General features: G+C 52.6%; 6 protein-coding genes across 6 annotated transcripts; all 6 read right to left on the bottom strand.

Moving 5' to 3' along the window:
• Positions 1-51: 51 nt before the first annotated feature.
• On the bottom strand, positions 52-1,296 carry KD926_008038 (FAD-dependent oxidoreductase; the record flags this gene model as incomplete). Its single annotated transcript, XM_053103850.1, has 1 exon — positions 52-1,296. One exon carries the CDS (start codon positions 1,294-1,296, stop codon positions 52-54), a length of 1,245 nt encoding a protein of 414 aa, XP_052960603.1.
• A 1,553-nt stretch (positions 1,297-2,849) lies between these two features.
• On the bottom strand, positions 2,850-5,066 carry KD926_008037 (putative C6 transcription factor (OTam); the record flags this gene model as incomplete). The annotated part of the gene is made up of 1 exon (XM_053103839.1): positions 2,850-5,066. One exon carries the CDS (start codon positions 5,064-5,066, stop codon positions 2,850-2,852), a length of 2,217 nt encoding a protein of 738 aa, XP_052960602.1.
• Positions 5,067-7,757: 2,691 nt separating this feature from the next.
• On the bottom strand, positions 7,758-10,597 carry trm5 (tRNA (guanine) methyltransferase; the record flags this gene model as incomplete). Its single annotated transcript, XM_053103827.1, has 7 exons — positions 7,758-7,885; positions 8,017-8,144; positions 8,230-8,429; positions 9,063-9,952; positions 10,011-10,088; positions 10,151-10,252; positions 10,303-10,597. 7 exons carry the CDS (start codon positions 10,595-10,597, stop codon positions 7,758-7,760), a joined length of 1,821 nt encoding a protein of 606 aa, XP_052960601.1.
• A 404-nt stretch (positions 10,598-11,001) lies between these two features.
• KD926_008035 (uncharacterized protein) lies at positions 11,002-12,094 on the bottom strand (the record flags this gene model as incomplete). Its single annotated transcript, XM_053103816.1, has 2 exons — positions 11,002-11,867; positions 11,932-12,094. The coding sequence occupies 2 exons, from the start codon at positions 12,092-12,094 to the stop codon at positions 11,002-11,004; spliced, it is 1,029 nt and encodes a 342-aa protein (XP_052960600.1).
• A 448-nt stretch (positions 12,095-12,542) lies between these two features.
• KD926_008034 (PX domain-containing protein) lies at positions 12,543-15,645 on the bottom strand (the record flags this gene model as incomplete). Its single annotated transcript, XM_053103805.1, has 7 exons — positions 12,543-12,767; positions 12,827-13,967; positions 14,023-14,119; positions 14,180-14,831; positions 14,887-15,195; positions 15,254-15,483; positions 15,534-15,645. 7 exons carry the CDS (start codon positions 15,643-15,645, stop codon positions 12,543-12,545), a joined length of 2,766 nt encoding a protein of 921 aa, XP_052960599.1.
• Positions 15,646-17,313: 1,668 nt separating this feature from the next.
• KD926_008033 (uncharacterized protein) lies at positions 17,314-17,676 on the bottom strand (the record flags this gene model as incomplete). Its single annotated transcript, XM_053103794.1, has 2 exons — positions 17,314-17,544; positions 17,656-17,676. The coding sequence occupies 2 exons, from the start codon at positions 17,674-17,676 to the stop codon at positions 17,314-17,316; spliced, it is 252 nt and encodes an 83-aa protein (XP_052960598.1).
• Positions 17,677-18,232: the final 556 nt, after the last annotated feature.

Below are 18,232 nucleotides of genomic sequence, written 5' to 3'. Positions count from 1 at the left end.
ACGCTCTTGTAGACGTAAACCTAAAACCATATTGATCACTCCTAACCCCCTTCAGCAACAACTCTTCACCTGCAGCACATCCTGCACCAATCGAGTCACTTCCTTTGCGGATCCAAAAGAAAGAGACCATCCTGCACCGCCATGGCCGTACGCATGCACAATCCGACTCGGTCGCGCCCGCGGCGTGAGCCTCCTCTCACGCTCCACACGCACATGGCCCGTTCTCATGGGCCGTCGCCCCTGCACCAGCGGACACAGCGGATCCAAGCGTGCCTTCTTCAAGCACGGCAGGAGATCCTCGCATCGGCGACGCATCTGCACGACCTCCGCGCACGACAGCGTCAGGTCCAGCTGCCACGAGTCCTGATGCAAGATCGACCCCAGGAGCAGGGTCCGGTCGTTCCGCGGCACCAGGAACGCCATGTCCTTGAAACTCCCGTCCTCGCGCGTCGGTGACGACACGACCATGCTGTTCTCGATCTTGGGAAAGTCCGTCCCGTCATTGATCACGCGCAAGAGCCCGCCCCGAAGCGGATAGACCGTGGCGTCGTTGGCCGTGTCGCCGGCCCACACCCCCGTGGCGTTCACGATGGCGTCGGCCTCGTAGATCTTCAGCAGGTGCTCTTCCTGGTCGAGGAGGTCCCCGTACACGGTATCCGTCTCCATGCGGCCACCCTTCCGGCGTACCAGGCGCATCAGGAATGACATGGCCACATCCGTGTCGATCACAGGCGCGAGATGCTCGTATGCATCTTCTAACCCTCCATGCGAGGCAGCGTTCACCCCGTACTTCTTAAACAGCTGCGTCCCGTGCGAGAACCCCTCTAATTCTGCTTCCTGGATATACCGCACCTTATCGCTCTTCACGATATCCTCGTCTACGCGGTTCATATGGAACGCAGTGAACATGCGCATCTGGACGCCAAAGGCCCGCGCCAGTTCCTTGCGGTCCGCGAGCGTGCGGTATATGCGGAGGCTTTCGAGTGCCCACCGCTGCGCCATGGGGATTTTCGCACCGTACATCTGGGGCCCGCAGCCAGCAGGGGGCATTTCCCAGAGAGCGCCGGCGACTTGCGAGGTGAGTCGCTCTTTGCTGTTGGCCCACTCGCGCGATATAATGGTCGCATGGTATCCTCGGTCCAGGAGGGTCCAGGCTGTTGTGAGACCGGTCACACCGGCCCCGATGATGAGGACTCGAGGGGATGAGGGGGTAGGAGGGGTCAGTGGGCGAGGGGAGGCAGAGAGGTGGGCATTTATGGGTTTTTCGGTGCTGAGAGAGAGGTCTTTTCGGGCCATGATTGCTTTTCGTGAAGTTGAGAGAGATGAGCAGAATAGTAGAGAGGTGGGGGTCAATTGATTATGTATTTGTGTTGAGTCAATCTCCTGATCCCAGATGATACTGTCCTATATTAGGCGAGGAGAAGACCAAGGGCTGATCGGTATTCACGATAAGGGCAAGGGTATGGTTACTAGGTTGTCAATGGCGGACAATGGCGGACAATGGCACATGCATAGAGAACCCATTCGAGTTAGAGAGATAATATCAAACCCAGCAGCAAGGAGCATACTTGCCGCCATTATATAGGCATGCTCACGTAGCGAAGGCCGCAAAACCTTTTCTGTCCGCTCATATATACTCCGCACCCAAACACGGGCGTTTTCTAAATTCAGAAGTCCGGATACCAGTATGACGCCACATTTCCGTACATATTGTGACACATCGTTCCTGCTCCTGTGGAACCATTGTACCACTGAGATCAACGCTGGCAAACCGATAGTGGTGGCTGGCAGCTATGACAAGCCTACCGGTAATGAGGCTTGCGGGCAGCTCAAATTTGGGCGAAAGTAAGCGGAGGAGGCTATTGTCAGGATGGGAATAGTAGCTGTGGCTGACCAAGCTTAAATCATGGGGTGGATCCGACAGTTTGATCGAGCGGAGGTGGTCGACGGAGATTTAGGTTAATGAGGACGAGCGGTGACCATGTTGGGCAATAGATAGCACTTGATCGTGATCATAGGGATTTGGAGGGATATGAAAGAAATCCGCGGAATCATGGGGCCCTTTAGATGAGCATCGATGAAGTTCAATAGAGGTATTTGGATGGAGCCAACATCCAGCTGAAGTAAATACAAGATTGGGGAATAGATAGTTCGAATTACCTTCGTTCGGGACACATTCCGCAAATCAGTAGAAACCTGATATTGGCGCGGGAAACGGTAGCAGTGGCTGGTTCTGGGGGTGCGCAGATCGAAGAAAGGTTGTGTCGAGAGGAGAACTGAGGGGGCGAGGAGAGCAGCAGAGGATACATACATATACGTCCTCATTCTTCAGGCAGGAACGACCGGGGGAACATGTGACTGGTATTGTGCCCTTCGAGGCACGATCACCTCTCCCGGGGGCAGAATGGCGTTATAACCGAGCAGAATGAGGAAAACGGCCTGCCCCTCGATTGCATAGGTATAAGGTCTCTAGGAACCCTACAAAGTGACCCTAGCTATGAATCAAATCATTATTCATTCTTCTATCCGATCGCCGTGTCCAGTCTATTCCCATCCGTCATAAACAAATATCCCATATATACATGCGAACAAAACAATCATTCATCCATCCCGGGAATTATTCATAAAGCCTACAAAGATAACAAACACATGCGATCAATCAATCAATCGTGAAGGCCCCCAGAAAACCAACAAGGTATCATCAAGTGCGCGACCTCGAAACAATGCGCCGGAATCTAGGAAAACAAAAACAGTGGAGGTCATTAAATGGCATCAGGTGAGGAGTGTCGAAGATAGGAGAGGGTGACCTCCGTGAAAAGGTGAAGGTGAGGTAAATAGGGAGAGTCGGTTTATAGAGGAGGGATCGCGGCGTCGTGGAGACTCTCGTCGCTAATCGACGTCGCCGGCGATGCGAGTCCCGAGATCACAGACGAGGTACCGCCTCGCGGTTCAATCTCGAGGATGGAATCGTCCAGCTGCGTTGCGGACATGATGCGCGGCTGGGTCGTGGTGATCGGCTTCGCCGCGCTCGTCATCAGCTCGTCAATACCCGGTTTCTCGGGGACGTGTTGGTCGAGGTTGGTGGCCTGATCCAGACTATCGAGGGCGAACTCCAGGAACTCGGCGTTCTTCTTACTGACGCTCAAGGTCCAGCGGTATTCGCACAGCCGGAGACGGTAGAACTCGCCCTCCTCTTTCGTCGGGGCGGTGATGCGCAGGAGCACTCCGAAGGAGCCGATCAGGGCAAAGTTGGTGCGCGATGTAGCAGGCCAGAAGGAGCGGAGATGCGGAGGTCGGAGACGATTGACGAAGTCCATCGCTGAAATCAACCGCGTTTTCGCAGCGGAGCGGCAAATGTGAGACAGGTACGCATCCGCTGTCTCCTGGCCGAGAGATCGCACGATGCAACGGTGAAGGGTGATTTCCGTGGCGAAATACGACAGATGCAGCGCTCCGTTGCGGGCGTTATCCTCGTTGATCGTTTCGAACAGGTCGCCGCCCGACTCCATTTTCAATTCGGCAGGAAGACGCCCAAACCACTCCTTCAGGCGGATCTGTGCCGGTTTGGCGCGTTCCAGGATCATCCGCGTACGGTTGTTGCCGGCTGATTTAAACTCCTCGATCGCCTGCAGGGTGTAAAAGCGGTCGAGGATATCGGAAAGGATGGTCGTCAGGGCCACCATGTGACAGAAGTAGAGAGGACCGTGGCCCACGGGAGCATCATCGGACTGAGTAGACGGCGAGGGGAATGCATCGGTGAAATCCTGCTCCACCAGATCCTTCACCGTCCAGTTGAAAGAAAAGATGTGGGACGGACGTCCGTGTACCAGCGCGGACCATTTATCCTGCATGTAAAGGGCCCAAGCGAGGCGCTTGCGGAGACCCTTCTCCCAGGTTTCCATCCGCCATCCCGAACAGTCCTGGTGCAGGCCGAGCTCGAACCCGGCGGTGACTAATTGAGCGTTCAATGCGGATGTGGCGATGGTGGACTTTTCCATGAGCAACACACCCGCCTGGATGGTCGAGATGGTCGAATGAGGCAACGACTCATTGAGCAGTCTCAGGGCCGTACTTTCCAAGCGGCTGACATCGGGTCGTCGGGCGGTTTGAGACGTCTGGACTCCGTCCACAAACTTCAAGGCCACCACGTAGACGGCACATAGCAAGAGAGGGGACATGCCTTGCCGGGAGCGATAGGATTGACGGAAGGTGTCCTCCATGAGGACGGGGAAGGTCGGATGAACATTTTCGAAGAATTTGTCGATCAACATCGAGCCGTAGGGAGCGACCAGGCTTTCAATGGCATCCAAGGGAGGGGGCGGCGGTACGCCCGCTTGGGAGAGGGTGTTGACCACCCGCATGAAGGTCCCGTCGTCACCGAACTTCCGGACGCGGGACGAGGCGATAGACCCTTCGAGGTTGTGATCCAAGGGGAGATATTCGAGAAGAGTGGGTTCCAGTTCGGTAGTTAAACCGATGTGCTGGGTTTGCTGATGCCAATACCCCGACGTGATTCGAGGGTGGCCGTTCAAGGGTGCACGAGAAAGTTCAGGTTTGGAAACTGGGGGGACGGTTGATTGCCTGTCAGCGGGGACAAGGTTAGCGTTCCCACGTCTATCTATATGCAATGTCCGAAATCGGACTGGGATGTCCACTTCGGGGCTCGATTCATACCTCTTGGAGGATTCTACATCATCCGGGGCGGAATCGTCCAGCTTTCGTTTCTTGGACTGCAGGTCGGCGGTGCCAGGACGGCTTGCCACCGCAGACAGGGTAAATGTGCAATCCTGACGATGGAAATCGCACGAATAGCACTTTTTCACCATTTCGTTCATAGCGCACCGGCTCTTTCTGCGCAAACAGGCGTCGCAACTGGGGCCATCCCGACCGGGTACAGGGACACGGGGGAGGGTGCCAATTGATGCAGAGGGAGAAATTGGCGTGGAAGTCGAACCGGGTACTCGGGGCCGGATGATATGATCAGAAGAGGGCTGCTGAAAAGAGGCCGCCGTGGCAGCCGTCGGCCCCGTCGTCGAGGACGACTGAAGAGTGATAACGGCAGCCATTCAAATCCCGGCCAGAAGGATGCGACCCAGATAGATAATGCAGAGGGTGAGATTGGGCGGAGTGCGAGAGATAGGAGATATGATTCCTCACAAAGGTAATCCGGGATGACGATATGATAGGGACCTCTCCAATGGCAGCGGGAATTTCTTGTCACGTAAATGACCCGTGATGTTCGGAAACTCCACCAAGGAGCTCCGCACTGAGCTAAGAAGGAGGGGGGGGCACAGAAGACCAGGCAGGTAGCTAAGAGTCAGATCCCCGAGATATGATGGAGGATCAGGAAATGATGAGGAATATCCGGGGTTGAGCTCGACCCTGGAGGCCTGGACGAAGCGGGAAGGAGAAGGCAAGCAGGAGGGATCTAGTGCGCGGCCAACGGACCAATGACCGGCAAGCAGATTGGAAACGGCCAGGGGGCTGAATGGACGTGCGAACCGCAGCGGAGAAGCTTATCAGGGCAGAGAGCAGTCGCAACGAGGCCGGCCAGAGGGCCAGAGACAGAGTCGGGGAGTACAGAGAACAGGCGCAAGAGACCACCGAGCGCAGAGCACCGACCACAGCGGAACCGGAGCCAGGCAGATCGGGGAGGAGTCTCGGCGCAATGATAAAGATAATACGATTTGACGAAAGAAATCGGTGATTAGGGAATCGGGGTGGATTCGTTCTCGCTGCGCTGCACGCGAGATCAACGACCTTCTTAGGTACCTACAGTCCTCCTACCGGACGGGTCATGGAGAGAGATGATCTGACAAGAAAAAAAGAAACGAGAAGAAAAAAAAGGGAGGGATGAAAGAATGAACCCGCCGTGGTGATTATGACTCCTGGGATGGCCATGATAATTCCCAGCGCAAGCGAACAGTCATCAGGATCAATAAGAGAAAAGGCCGGAGCTTCGAGGCGATGAGGTCCGGATCAGCGAAAAGAAGGATTTCCCACACGTAACAGATTGGCAGCGGTTGGACGTCACGAACAACCACCGCTTTGGTTCCTGCTGCGGTTCGAGATAAGCCTCGCCCAGCTGATTGGGTCTGCGATCTGATGGCGGCCGAACTGGGGCTTGGTATTACGTACTGGGAAAGGGCGGTGGATCGACTGATTAATGAGTATGGCAGGACTTCGGGAGTATGTACTCGGGACAGGTATGTCTGAGGGGAATGGCGAGAATCAGAACTATAGGAAAAAAGATTGAAACATAGAAACATAAAAAAAGATACCTAGTCCGCCGGCAACCCGCACTAGTCCTGTAAGATCCTCACGAACAAAGCCGCCCTGGAGGTCTGCCCGCTCTCCTCTCCCCAAAAGTACCGCGCAAAGCCGACAAACATGCCGAGCGCTCCAGTCACGGGCGATTACTCATCCCCTTCCGCCAATCACCAGGGCCCGATAACACCACCCCCGCAGCCAATCACACCAGCTCGCCTGTGGCCAATCTGGCTTAGTGCAAAACCGGCAACGGGGATCGGCCCTGCAGCCGGCGGCTTTCCCCACAGCCCTCCCAGGTCGGTCCATGTGGGTGAAAGGGAGAATTAGTTATAGAATTACAATCTCCGGAGCAGACTGGCCCTAGGGGAGTTCCTGCTGCGTTCAAGCTTGCTGGGAACTAATCTCCCCGCCTCCCATTGGTCAACCGCCCTTGGGCAGCACTGCTTTGGATAATGTAAAATGCTAATAATAACCTAATAAGAATGCATTGCTCATCGTCGAAAAAGAAAAGAGACAGCCAGAGCCCCACCTCTCTGGAGATGAAGACTGCTAAACTCCGTAGACACTAGTCGTCCTCTCGCTATGACCAAATCATGATTCATCTCCCCCGTCTTTCCTCTGCTGGTCCGGACGGGAAACTGGGCCGGGGTGACTCGGAGAGGCGATCGATCTCCGGAGAAATTGGGTATGCCAATCTTTTGGCAATTTCCTTACCGCGGACGGAGGCCATTGCCCAGCCTGTGTCCCCTCGCTATACTTCCAATGGGAGGGCCTGGTGGAATAGCTGTTATATAATGGATATCCTGATGGACGGTGGCACGCTCGGGTCTGCCGACCAGGCACTCTTTTAGGTAGTAGTGCTGTGAGCCCGTGACTCTGTTATGCACCCATAGCACCATAGTGGCATGTAGGTCCGATGTACTCTGTACCACCTTTTCTTTGCTTCCTGCGGGATGACTTTCCCCCCTCGCGGAGATCTCATTACTTAATGCAAATGGTTATCATGCATCCCATACGGATTTCCGCTGTTCAGACGACATCGCCCCAGTCCAATTAATATCTACAATGTTTTCATCATTATCAAATCCCTTGCGTCGCAGCCAGCTGTATGATTGCGACTTCCCACTGAGCACAACCACATGCCTCGACGGAGCGCAGTGTCACCTTTTCTTTTTCGTCATCATGAGTCGAGGCATTTTTTGTCTCATGCAGCCACCCCCTAATCGCACTGCCTTGCCCTTTTTTTTTGGTTTTTCAAAGATTCCCGTGCAACGTGCGACCCCTTCTATGTTATCCGTCGCCCGCTGATCTCGGGATGTAGTTTCTCCCAGATGCCCGATAAACTCCCAGAACTCCCTGCTATACTAGGCTGAAGCCGTCGTTGAAAATGAGACAAAGTCCACAGACAAAACAGATCATGAAATAAATGAAAAAAAGAGAGGCCAAGTTGCCAAGCAATAGATGACACGATCTAACTTGTCAACAATTTACTCGGTGAAATTCCGCAGCTTGGTCAACTCATCCAGAAGTTCTTGCAGATCTCCATCGGAGATTTTATGCTGCAAACTAGGAATGAGTGACTTGGCTTCTTCGGCATTGTCGCAACACAGACTCCCTGGTACAACGTTAGACTAGCCTCTGACATGTGATAACGACGGAAGAGACAATGACAGCGACAACGACAAATCAACAAAGACAGAGAACAAAAGAATCCAACAGAAGAAAAAGAAAGGATTATAATCATACCCAGCTGAGACCGTTCGAACATCTCCAACTCCGTGTGTGAATTCAGCAGTCGCTCAACGGCCTTGATGTTCTCCTCATCCTTGAATCTAGCGAAGACCTCCAAGTAGTCCAAGGTTTTGGTAAGGTTTCTGCATGTGTAAGCATGGGTCATTCTTTGTCCCGCAGGCGTCACAGAGACGCTTGCCCGCATTCCGCAGCTGCCGTAGAACTCACTCCGGCTCCTCGTATTTCTTGCCCCCTCTCCGTTTATTCTCCAGCACCTTGTTGATGACGAGACGCGCTTCGGACAGCGACAGCGTGTGGGTGTTCTGGTCCGCGCCGAGTTTCAGTGTCGAGGCGGCCTCGAGCTCGCCCTGGGGCAAGGTGCGTTTGCGATGCGTGGCGGGGGGTAACTGGACGCTCATTGTGAAGACCTAGTACAAGCCTGTGCACTTTGGGTAGGATCTCGATATTCGTTTCGATTGGCGATGGCAAGGCACGCGATGGTTCTCTCGGTATAATTCGACTGAACGGATTCCGACTCAACAGAGACAATGTTGCTGAGCGTTGAATGTGAGGTCCGCACGGCACGGGAAAACTCTCTCTATGAAGTTTGGTTCTGGCAGTTTCGAGGCGGTGAAATGGTTCACCGCCTTTGATATCAACAATAAAAGAGTCTACGGATCAGGAAAATCAATGGATAAATTGTTCTCTTTACCTCGATATGCAGTGTGTAAAAGTTCCATTAAGCAGGTTTTCATGCGATGCACAGTGGTAAATCCAAATGGGAGCACCGGAAATCATAGAAAAAGACTTGCTAAAATGGTGGGAGATTCCAATAACTATATAGCATCCTACAATACTCTGCAGTGTACAATTAAACTGAGCGAAGAGGGTATCGATTCAAAATTCACTATTTTTTCTTTCCAGGCTTTACATCTCATGTCCCAAACGCCTCATGCTATGCGACGATCCTATACCATATGGCCTGCAATCTATACTTTTCGGAATGCAACCTCTTTGGGTAGACGGAAACTGGCACAAAACATTTGCTTGTTGGGACTGACCAGTCTCACGTTGTGAATGGAGAGTTCCAATTCCTGGTTGCCACTGCCTCCAACTCGGTCCTCTAAATTGACGGGGTGTCCGATTCGTTCGGTAATGCGCTTGCAGATGTCGGCGTGGTCATCGGCCTCGTCTTCTGAATGACCAGAGAAGCAGTAGACGTGGATCATGGGAAGAGCCTGCGAGGTATGCGGCGCAAAGAGTGACTCCTTACCGGCGTAGAGCCCGGGGAACGCATCGAGGAATTCCAGAGCAATGGCGGGTAGATTCATCACGTAGTGATCGAAGACCGTGGGACGGGTCATGACTTCCGGAGGAGGCATAGCGGGTTGTTCCTCCTTTCTGGCACCTCTCCGTTCTCTACGCTTATGTGGGAGAGACACCTGCTGGGGGCCTTGCTCCACGAGCTCCTTAGCAGACCAGCGGATGAAGTCTCTGCCGTCCTGGTTGAACGGAGTCACGAATGGTTCCACGCGGTTCCTCTTGACTGCATCTTGCATGACTTCATATCCGTGCGGGTTGAGATCATTGGCCCAAACGAAGATCTTCTTTTTGCCGGCAGGGACCGCGAAGGGGCCAACGCCGGCCATGACATCGCAGACCATTTCGCCAGGGCGGAACTTCTGCACCAGCCGACGGTGTTCCGTCTCCAAGCGACTGTTCCAGTACACGCGCGAGTAGTCGAAGTGGAACACACAGTCCTGCTCGCTCTGAACCACGTTCATGTCATCCTCACCGGCCAGCAACTCGAATGGGAAAGTGCGGAATTGGCTGTGCGTGCCCACGTCTTCCGTCTTTCTGATCACCGTCTTGATGTTCACATTCTTGTCCATTATAACCTGCGCAATGATGTTCTTGTAGGGGAGATATTGTTCACGTAGGTTGAGATGAGCTAGATCACGTCAGTCTAAGGGCCGGCCATGTTATCCACGTCGGAGTCAAGAACATACCCACATGACCAACTTGTGTATATCCTTGCGGGAATTCCGCCAGCAAATCTTCCGGTATAATGGCATCCATGATATCCGCTACACAGACAATTAGTCCCATTCTCTCGTCCAGAGTCTATCATCATGAAAGTAACACTCACCATACGTCCAATAATCATACTCTAAGGTCAAATCATAACCTCTCATAGCGACCGTCCCCTTCTCCACAAGCTCACTCAGTGTCGGCGACCAAGTCGCAGCATCTGCCTCCTGTCAGCGATTGCCTGACACACATCATTCAGTTATAACCAACCATCATGCTTTACCCCATCCTTCAGCAGCAGACACTTCCGCACGGCGTCATCGACTTTCACCTCTCGAATGATGTTCAATCTCGGCGCCTCCATCAAGTCATGGCTCTTGTGCAGCGTCCCGCGCACCTTCGAGATATCCGAGTTCTTGAACACCGTAGCAGCCGAGAGCGGTAGCGTCTTCTTGAAAAACGATCGGTCCAGTGCCCGCATTGCACGGTTCACAGGCGGCCGAAACATGGTGGGGAGAGCGCTGTTCGACGGGTTCGAGGGCTCGGTGCCTTTTGTTTGGGCCATGGACTGTGGTGGTACGGTCGGAAGAGGTGAAAGGGTTGGATTGGGGCGGTTTATCGGGAACTGGGGTATCTGGTCGTTATTTGATCATAGCGTGGGGTTTTCTTTTTTGAGGATTCTCCGATTTGCGTTGGGTTCGCGATTTTATCAGCACGTGACAGTGGTGCGATAAGATCGGATCGCGATCGCATTCTCAAGCAGTTCGATTTGATATTCATTGATTATAAGTGTGGGTATTAACTTTTCAATTCGTAACTATGGCTAAATTTATAACAACTGGGCAGGCACACGCTATCCTGCATTTCGAAAAAAGTACTGCAGCATCAATACGAACATAACCGCTCTTCCAATAAAATCCCAGAAGACACCATCACCGTGCGAAGGACAGCGACAGGCCCAATACCCAGTTATGACGAGCTCAGCTCGTTCAACAAAGCTTGGTCCAGCTTGCGCTGTTTCTCTAAGACTTCAATCCTATCCTGGAGCTGTTTGATTTCTTCATTTTTCTTCTTTATCTGCGCCCAAGAGATCTCCCGCCCGCGGATGACCCCCTTCGTTCTCAAATCATGCTTGTTCAGTAGTTCGCTGACCTCTTCCTGAGCTCGGCGAGGTAGCACCGCATTATGGCTCTCGAGGATCTTCACCACCTGAAGCGCAAGGTCTGACGATTCCGCCCGCGGATCGCCCGATAGCGCATTGTGATATTTACTCGGCGTAGGGGTCATGCACAGCTCCGCCGAAGGTGGAGGTAACCGCCATGACTCGGACTGTGACCACACTGATTTCGGAGTTTGTGGGGTATCGTTTTGCATATCAGACAGCTTGCGTTTGCCAGGCGAGGTAAACGAATCCGTGCGGGCCGCCTTGCGTGGACTGGACTCGGATTCGAAGGACTGAGTTCCCAAAGTCGAACTGGAGCTACCGGCCGATGCGAAAAGCTGGCGCGGCTTACCCAGTGACTTCCCCGGTGACCCATCAAACGTATCATCCCATTCGAACTCAGCCGTATCCTCAGACATCATTTTCGCCTTGGCACTCTGCGGAAGTGCTTGTGCTCCAGGGGGTCCCATCGCGGGCGCGGTGCGGAACGGTCGCTCGGTCTGCGGTGTGAGAAGCCCGGATCTTCCATAGCCGGCTTGTTTCGAAGGAGTTTGCGGGTTGGTTGGCTCGGTGCGCGAGTTCGAAAGGACAGCCCTTTCTTCGCGAAGTTTGGCATCGGTTTCCCAGAGGAAGAATCGGCATTGTTGCGACGGGGGTTTCTGGCACTTGTAAACTGCGGTGTATGTTAGAAATCAGTCGCTATTGCTAGCGCCGTCGAAGATAAAAGGACGCCCTACACCATTTTCCGTGGTTCATGCCGTGGTTCTTGGTCTGCAGTTTGACCGCAGGGGGTCGTCCGGAACAGTCACAACGCCAGACCCCGTCGGCAAAGAGACCCCGCAATGGTACCGAGGTGCGCGGAGAAAGGCCTTTCGAAGGGGACTTCTGAGGAGAGAGCATTTTGGGATGTTCTGAGGGAGACGCACCCGGTGCGATCAAAGACGACCCCTCTGGTGCCCCGAACAATGGTCTTTGATATTTAGATGCGATGTCGCTATGGTAACTGCCTTCTTTGACAGGCTGAGTCAGCCCCATGAGGGGCGGCTACTCCAAAAGGGGTCTAGCGTCCGCACTCACCCAGCAAACTTAACTAACTTGTTAACTAGTTGGCTAGGCTCCTTATGTCATCATCTTCAGCGGTCAATTTGCTGCCTCAAGCACCAATTGTATTGCTTCATCTCTTGAACTGTCTTCGTCTTGATCTAAGAAAAATCCATCGGACTGTACAAATCTACTCCACACTCTACCAGACGTCTCATTTCACCAGACAATGCAATGCAGAGCACAAAGACAATAAGAAAGACAGAAGAATGGTATATGATGGGGTATCACAAGGAAACTACCGACTCTATTCTGCAAGAACCTGCCGCAGCATTATGCTGAACGAATCGGACAGCTTGAGAATCTCCTGGATTTCTGGCTTCACGGGTTCTCCAGCCGTGCGGCGGAGCTGATCCTGTTGCTTTCCCCGTCGCTTTCGTTCGGCGTTGATGGGGTCGAGGTCGTCCTCCTCATCGAGCTCCTCCGAGTTCTCCGATTCATCGTCAGAGATAACGAGATCCTCCAAGTCGCCCTAGATAATAAGTTAGAATCATGGTTTGGGACGATCAGCCAATGTAACGGATGACATACCTCATCTAATCCAAAATCGCTTCCCCTGAACGAGGCGCCAGGGAACGCTTCATTTCCGGTGCCTTCAGCCGCCATCTTTTGCCGGGTCTTGTTAAGGTGCCAACGTTTACGATCCTCGTGCCATTTGATCAAGGCATTGATCTCCTGTAGCGCCTTATCCTTATCGATTTGCCCCACATCCTTCGCCCCATGCAGGAGGGCGTTCATGTCTAATCGACCGCCTTGCGGTCCGTGGCGCAAAAAGTCCAGGATATCTTCGATCCACGACATCAAAGAGCCGAACAGACCATTGTCATGCAAGTGAACTTCATGCACAAACTTGTAGAAGCTGCTCTGGTGGCGTTCACAGAGATCGATGAAGGCCTGGACGGTTTGGTTTGGATCGGCAGACACGTCCTGTCGCTGGCACTTTTCGATGACAGCGATCGCATCGTCAGCGAACTGGGCAAAGTCCGTGATACTGTTGTAGACATTGGCCGACTTGTATACTCGTACAAGAGGCTCGTAGAAAATGGTGAAGAGATCACGGAATAATTGAAGAGTGACTGGCTCTTCAACGATACTTAGCATCATGGCCTTATCGCGCTGTCGCGTATAGAGCTTGAGTAGCTGTTTCAAGTGAGCAAACCACTGAGCACCCTCCCGCATCTCTTGATCCACGTTCTCGACCGCAAAGTTCCAAGCAACGTACGCATTGAACACTTTGCCGACTTGTTCGGTGGTGATCTCCGGGGCGATGTATTCGGACCGAAGGATGGCAACAATGAGATCCACGTCCTCCATAGTCGCCTCGTTGCGGATCTCATTCTTAACCGTTTCGTCGGCGTCGGTAAATGCCTTCAACTTCTGGCAGAGAATGGGGTCATCAACCTTGGCGGCCACTGCATCAATCGATTTCTGGAATGCCTTGATGCCGTCATTCAGAGTCATCGAGAAGATGCGCTGCAGGAGAGATCGCGACCCAAAGGGTTGGGCCAGGAAGAGATCTAGAACCCCGGTCATCACAGCGGCGGGATTGGCGATCCTGATCACGTTCTTCATCAACGTATACGGGACAAGAGAGTGTATCCGCTTAAATTGCGCAAATAGTTCCGGCGAGTTGTCTTCGGCTAAGAACAAATGGTACAGCGTCGCAGCAACCCTGGCTCTAGTTAGCGATCACATCAAGCATAGTCATTCTCGGGTCGTGTACGAACTCAATCCGAAGCCATTCGGCAAATTTCTGGTATTGAGGGCTGAGATCCTCTACTGTAGACTTCTCTCGAATCTCGGAGAAGAGCTTGGTCAAGCCATCTGGAAGGAAACAGGGATGTTAGTAAAAAGTGTGATGATCGGTTGGGCTGCGGCACATACTGCTCTCCACGATGTCTCGACGAAAGTTCTCCATGTAAACATCCAACTCAGCTGCTCGCTGTCGAGCAATCTCGTAGAAACGTTTCTGCTCCTCTATTCTGATAGCATCCGCTTCCTTGCGATGTTGCATATCTATCATCTCTTCCTCATTTAGAGCAATAGGTTGCGCAGTGAGAAATTCCTCGAGAGCTTTCGATTCGGCCGCCCGTTTGTTTTGCAGTAGGGTACGAAGGAAGGCTCGGAGCGACACCCGCTGTTCTTCTCTGTATAAAACAGTCTCGCGAGAAACCTCGCCTGAGGCTCTCGGGGACTTGGGGGACTTCCCCAGGGCGGATCTCATAGACGACCGTGATATCGAACGATGAAGATTGTGGTTCCCGGGGGTTAGGTTTCTCGAGCTCGAGCTCTGGCTTTGGTTTTCTTCTGGGGTACTTGTACTCTGAGTGGACAACGAGGATACGGAAGACGCATCGTCATCTGCCGAGGAGAAGAAGCTGGACGCCGTAGAAGTCTTGTTCTTGCGCGGCAGGGGAGGCAGTGGCTTTCCGGGGAATTCGGTTTGCAGCCGTTTTTGAAGCTTGGAAAATTCGCCATACCGCCGGGCCACGAAGATGTCAGACTTCCCTTCCCGCCGCACGCGAATAATGAACTCCTAGATTTGAACATTAGTTGTAGCCTTGGGTGCGACATGGACCAAGGTTGCTTACCGCATGTTGATGGTACCGTACTGTTCGCCTCACGGAAGCAACGCGCACCGCAGCCACATTGATGTCCCAGCCATGGATCGCATTCCCTTCGGGCATATTGACTAGAAGTCCCGACTCGTTGGCACCACGCTCAACAACCTCCATTTCCGAAAATTGTATCCGTTCTTCATATCCCGATGCTGTAGGAATGCCAGACACCATCATCAGTTCAACGAGCTTCTCACACTTCCTGGCCAGCTTTCGCCGTTTTGTCTCCTCCAATCGATCTTCCGACGACGACACATTCTTCTTGGCGAATGATTCAAGAAACTAGTAACTTGCAATCAGTGGCTGCGGGGAGGGGAAAGGGAAGAGGGGCCACACGTACCACCTGCAACTTGTCCTGCCAAAACTCCTTTTCGCGGGCTTTATCGAGAAAGGGGAAGTTCCGCACATGATGAACGAAGATATGACGGAGGATGGGGAGTTCTGAATCCACGGGCGCGACTTCGCCGAATTCCGACTTGAACGGGGCACCGAAGCGACGGAGGGCAGTTGGCGAGTTCAGCTCGGCGATTTCGCTCTGCACCTGGCGTGCGATGAGTTCGCGCTTCAGGTCTGCAACTGTTAGAGATGAGTAATTACGCCCTTGTAAATGAGAGACCAACAATGTTCTTGCTTTCCCGTCAGGATTTGCCCTGGCGGGGTAATGTTCTGGGATTCCGATGGAGGGCCGACCGTGAGGCCATCGGAGCTCTGGACAGGGTTCTCAGAGGCCATGGTGAACGACAGTTGCGTACGATCGCTCAACACCAGTCGCCCAAATGACGGATCATAAACTTATATAGAAAGAAGAGGGGAAAAAAACCCACGAGTGCCACCGTTAAAGATCGAGGGCGGTTCCTGAGTACAGGGCAGAATCCGTCTGCCTAGTGGCGTAATGCGAAAATGACGTTGATCGGGCCAATGCCGAGATACGATGGTGCTGGGGGGTGGCTTCTTGGTATTTCCCAGCGTAGGAAGGGGAAATGGTGCCGATCGGACGGGGGAAAGGAGGGAGGCCAAGGGAAAGAGGGAGAGTGAGGAGGAGAGGAAGAAGAATTCCCGGAGGAGAGTTGAGTTCAACAGGTTGGGCAGTCACGGGAAAGACGATGATCGCGATATTAATCTTTCCCTTCCGACCACTTCTTCCTCTTCTTTATAACTAAGACCCCGCTAACACTTATAATTTACGATGGAGAACCCCCCCCCCCCAATCGACAAAGCCACTCCAGCTCCTCCTTTCCCTTCTCCATGCCCTCTTTTCTCCCTTTGACGCGTCCATTGAGGGGGCTCAGCCCTGTAGCCCCGCAGGGTCGAGAGCGGATCGACCGCGGTACTATTTATTGTTGGCATTCGCAAAGATGATACCTCGCCAAGTCCCTCTAGTAGAGTCAATATGGCTCAGTTCGACATGCGCCAAGTAGGCAGCCACCAGACGATGGTCTCTGCACGCTTCCCACTTTCATCCATCGATCGTCTGCAATAAATCCCCGATTTCTGATGGTTGTGCTTTCTCAATCTAACTCACCAGATGGCACCAATTAGCATAGCCACTCTGGCCGCCCCTTAACTAAGGGAGTGGACCAAAATAGAAAAGGTTCACAACGGACACTGGCAGTCTGGCACTGACAACTGAGAACTGAGTCACTGACAAACAGTCAAGCAAACGTGAAAGAAATTTGCAGGAAGGAAAAGAATGGTGAAATTACTGGACTTATCGGCCCCATCGTTTGAACCGATGACCCAGAGATACTGGCTGGGAAATGGCCTCGTTCCGCGTCATATTTTGTTCAACTAACAGTCATATGATAGAAACCGGAATTGGGAGCACATAGGTTGATCGACTACATTTGATCACCTGTTGGTGCTAGGCTCCTCGGTTGCTCATGATGAACTAATCGATCACAAACAACATGAAGCCAAAGTCGGGAAAAGGCAACTAGTAGTTCGGGTGAATGCGTTGGTTGGCAACGGAATTCTCGTTTACCACGTTTTGATACTCGCGCCCGGAATTCCGTCTACCAACACATTCTGCCACCACACTCACATCATCATGATGTGAAAGCCAGTATTACATGTTCAGAAGTACCTGACTTGGGCACGAAGACCTTTGCCTAACTTGAGGGGTCCCTTCCTTCCAACTCACACCACTATTTTACCTTAATAACCTCACCCATTTCCCTCCACCCTAGATATCCCCCCCTCCCCTCAGTTTAGGCCAAGAAGAACTACAAATTAAGCATAATGTTATTTAGCAGACTAAGGAGATCTGTGCGAATCCAAAAAACCACCAGCCATGCTACAAGACATACTACAGCGCATGCGACAGTTACGCCAACAAAACCCGCTGAACATAGGCCGAGCTTCGACTCCGCCTGGACCCTCACAGGGGACAGTAGCCTGGACCTATGTGAATGCAAACAACTGGGTATGGAAATTCTTCATACCATTGCCGGCATCCCCTCCTTCTCCGAATTCGAGACCAAAGAGTCCGGCCTGCTCTGTCTTGAAGACACGATCAGCCTGTTGGAAAAAATGAGCCTTTGTCCAAAGTGCTCCGAACATGAACATTCTCCCGAATTTCTCGGCATCCTCTGCAACAAAGTCCTGGCCCAGTGTCAATTGTTTCGCGGGTTCCTAAACGAGATGTTAGAGCAGAAAGATCAGGACCACCAGTCCCTTTTACAGCGGGATTACGCAGTCGCCACGGGTCAGGAGCGAATGAGTCTTCTCTGCTCCCTGACCTACCTTCAAATGAAGAATCTCCATGGCTGTGTGGCTCGACTAAATGAAAAACTGGAAGAACAATCAACGTTCGACGAAGACTCCTGGTTGCATCTAAGGGGACAATGTTTCCAGCTGGCCATGGATTCGGCCACCCTCTGCTCGCGGGCGACCTATTTTAGAAATTCTGTGTTTTGGTGACCACAGTTCGACAATTGAAATGATTTATGATGTGCATGTCTGGGCGTTTTAGGATTGGGTTGATAGTTTTTCCCTTTTTGGTTCTTTGTTTTTTTGTCCCCCGCGACATGGCTGAAATTGGTTGCATGGGTTCTATGGCGTTAGGGCTGCCTGGATAATCTAGAGAACAATTGGAAAAGTCACAAGGTATCGGGCGAGGTGGATAAATGTTGCATCTCCCATATACCGTAGAGTGGTATAAAGCTCTGGGCTCTGGCACCGTAATAACTACTGTCGGTGAGCCAAGCAGCTATGCCGAGGTGTGCAGCGCTGCAACGAAGCTCTATTGCCGTATGGGATAACGATTCATTTGAGATGCGAAATTGACTTGGCGTGTCTTAACTAGGGTTGGGGTGCTGGT

This window comes from Aspergillus affinis (assembly GCF_023601865.1).
Source record: "Aspergillus affinis strain CMG 70 chromosome Unknown NODE_4_length_623078_cov_86_301200, whole genome shotgun sequence".
Lineage (NCBI taxonomy): Eukaryota > Fungi > Ascomycota > Eurotiomycetes > Eurotiales > Aspergillaceae > Aspergillus > Aspergillus affinis.
The sequence above is the reverse complement of the archived record's forward strand: the minus strand, read 5'-3'. Positions and strand labels throughout refer to the sequence as shown.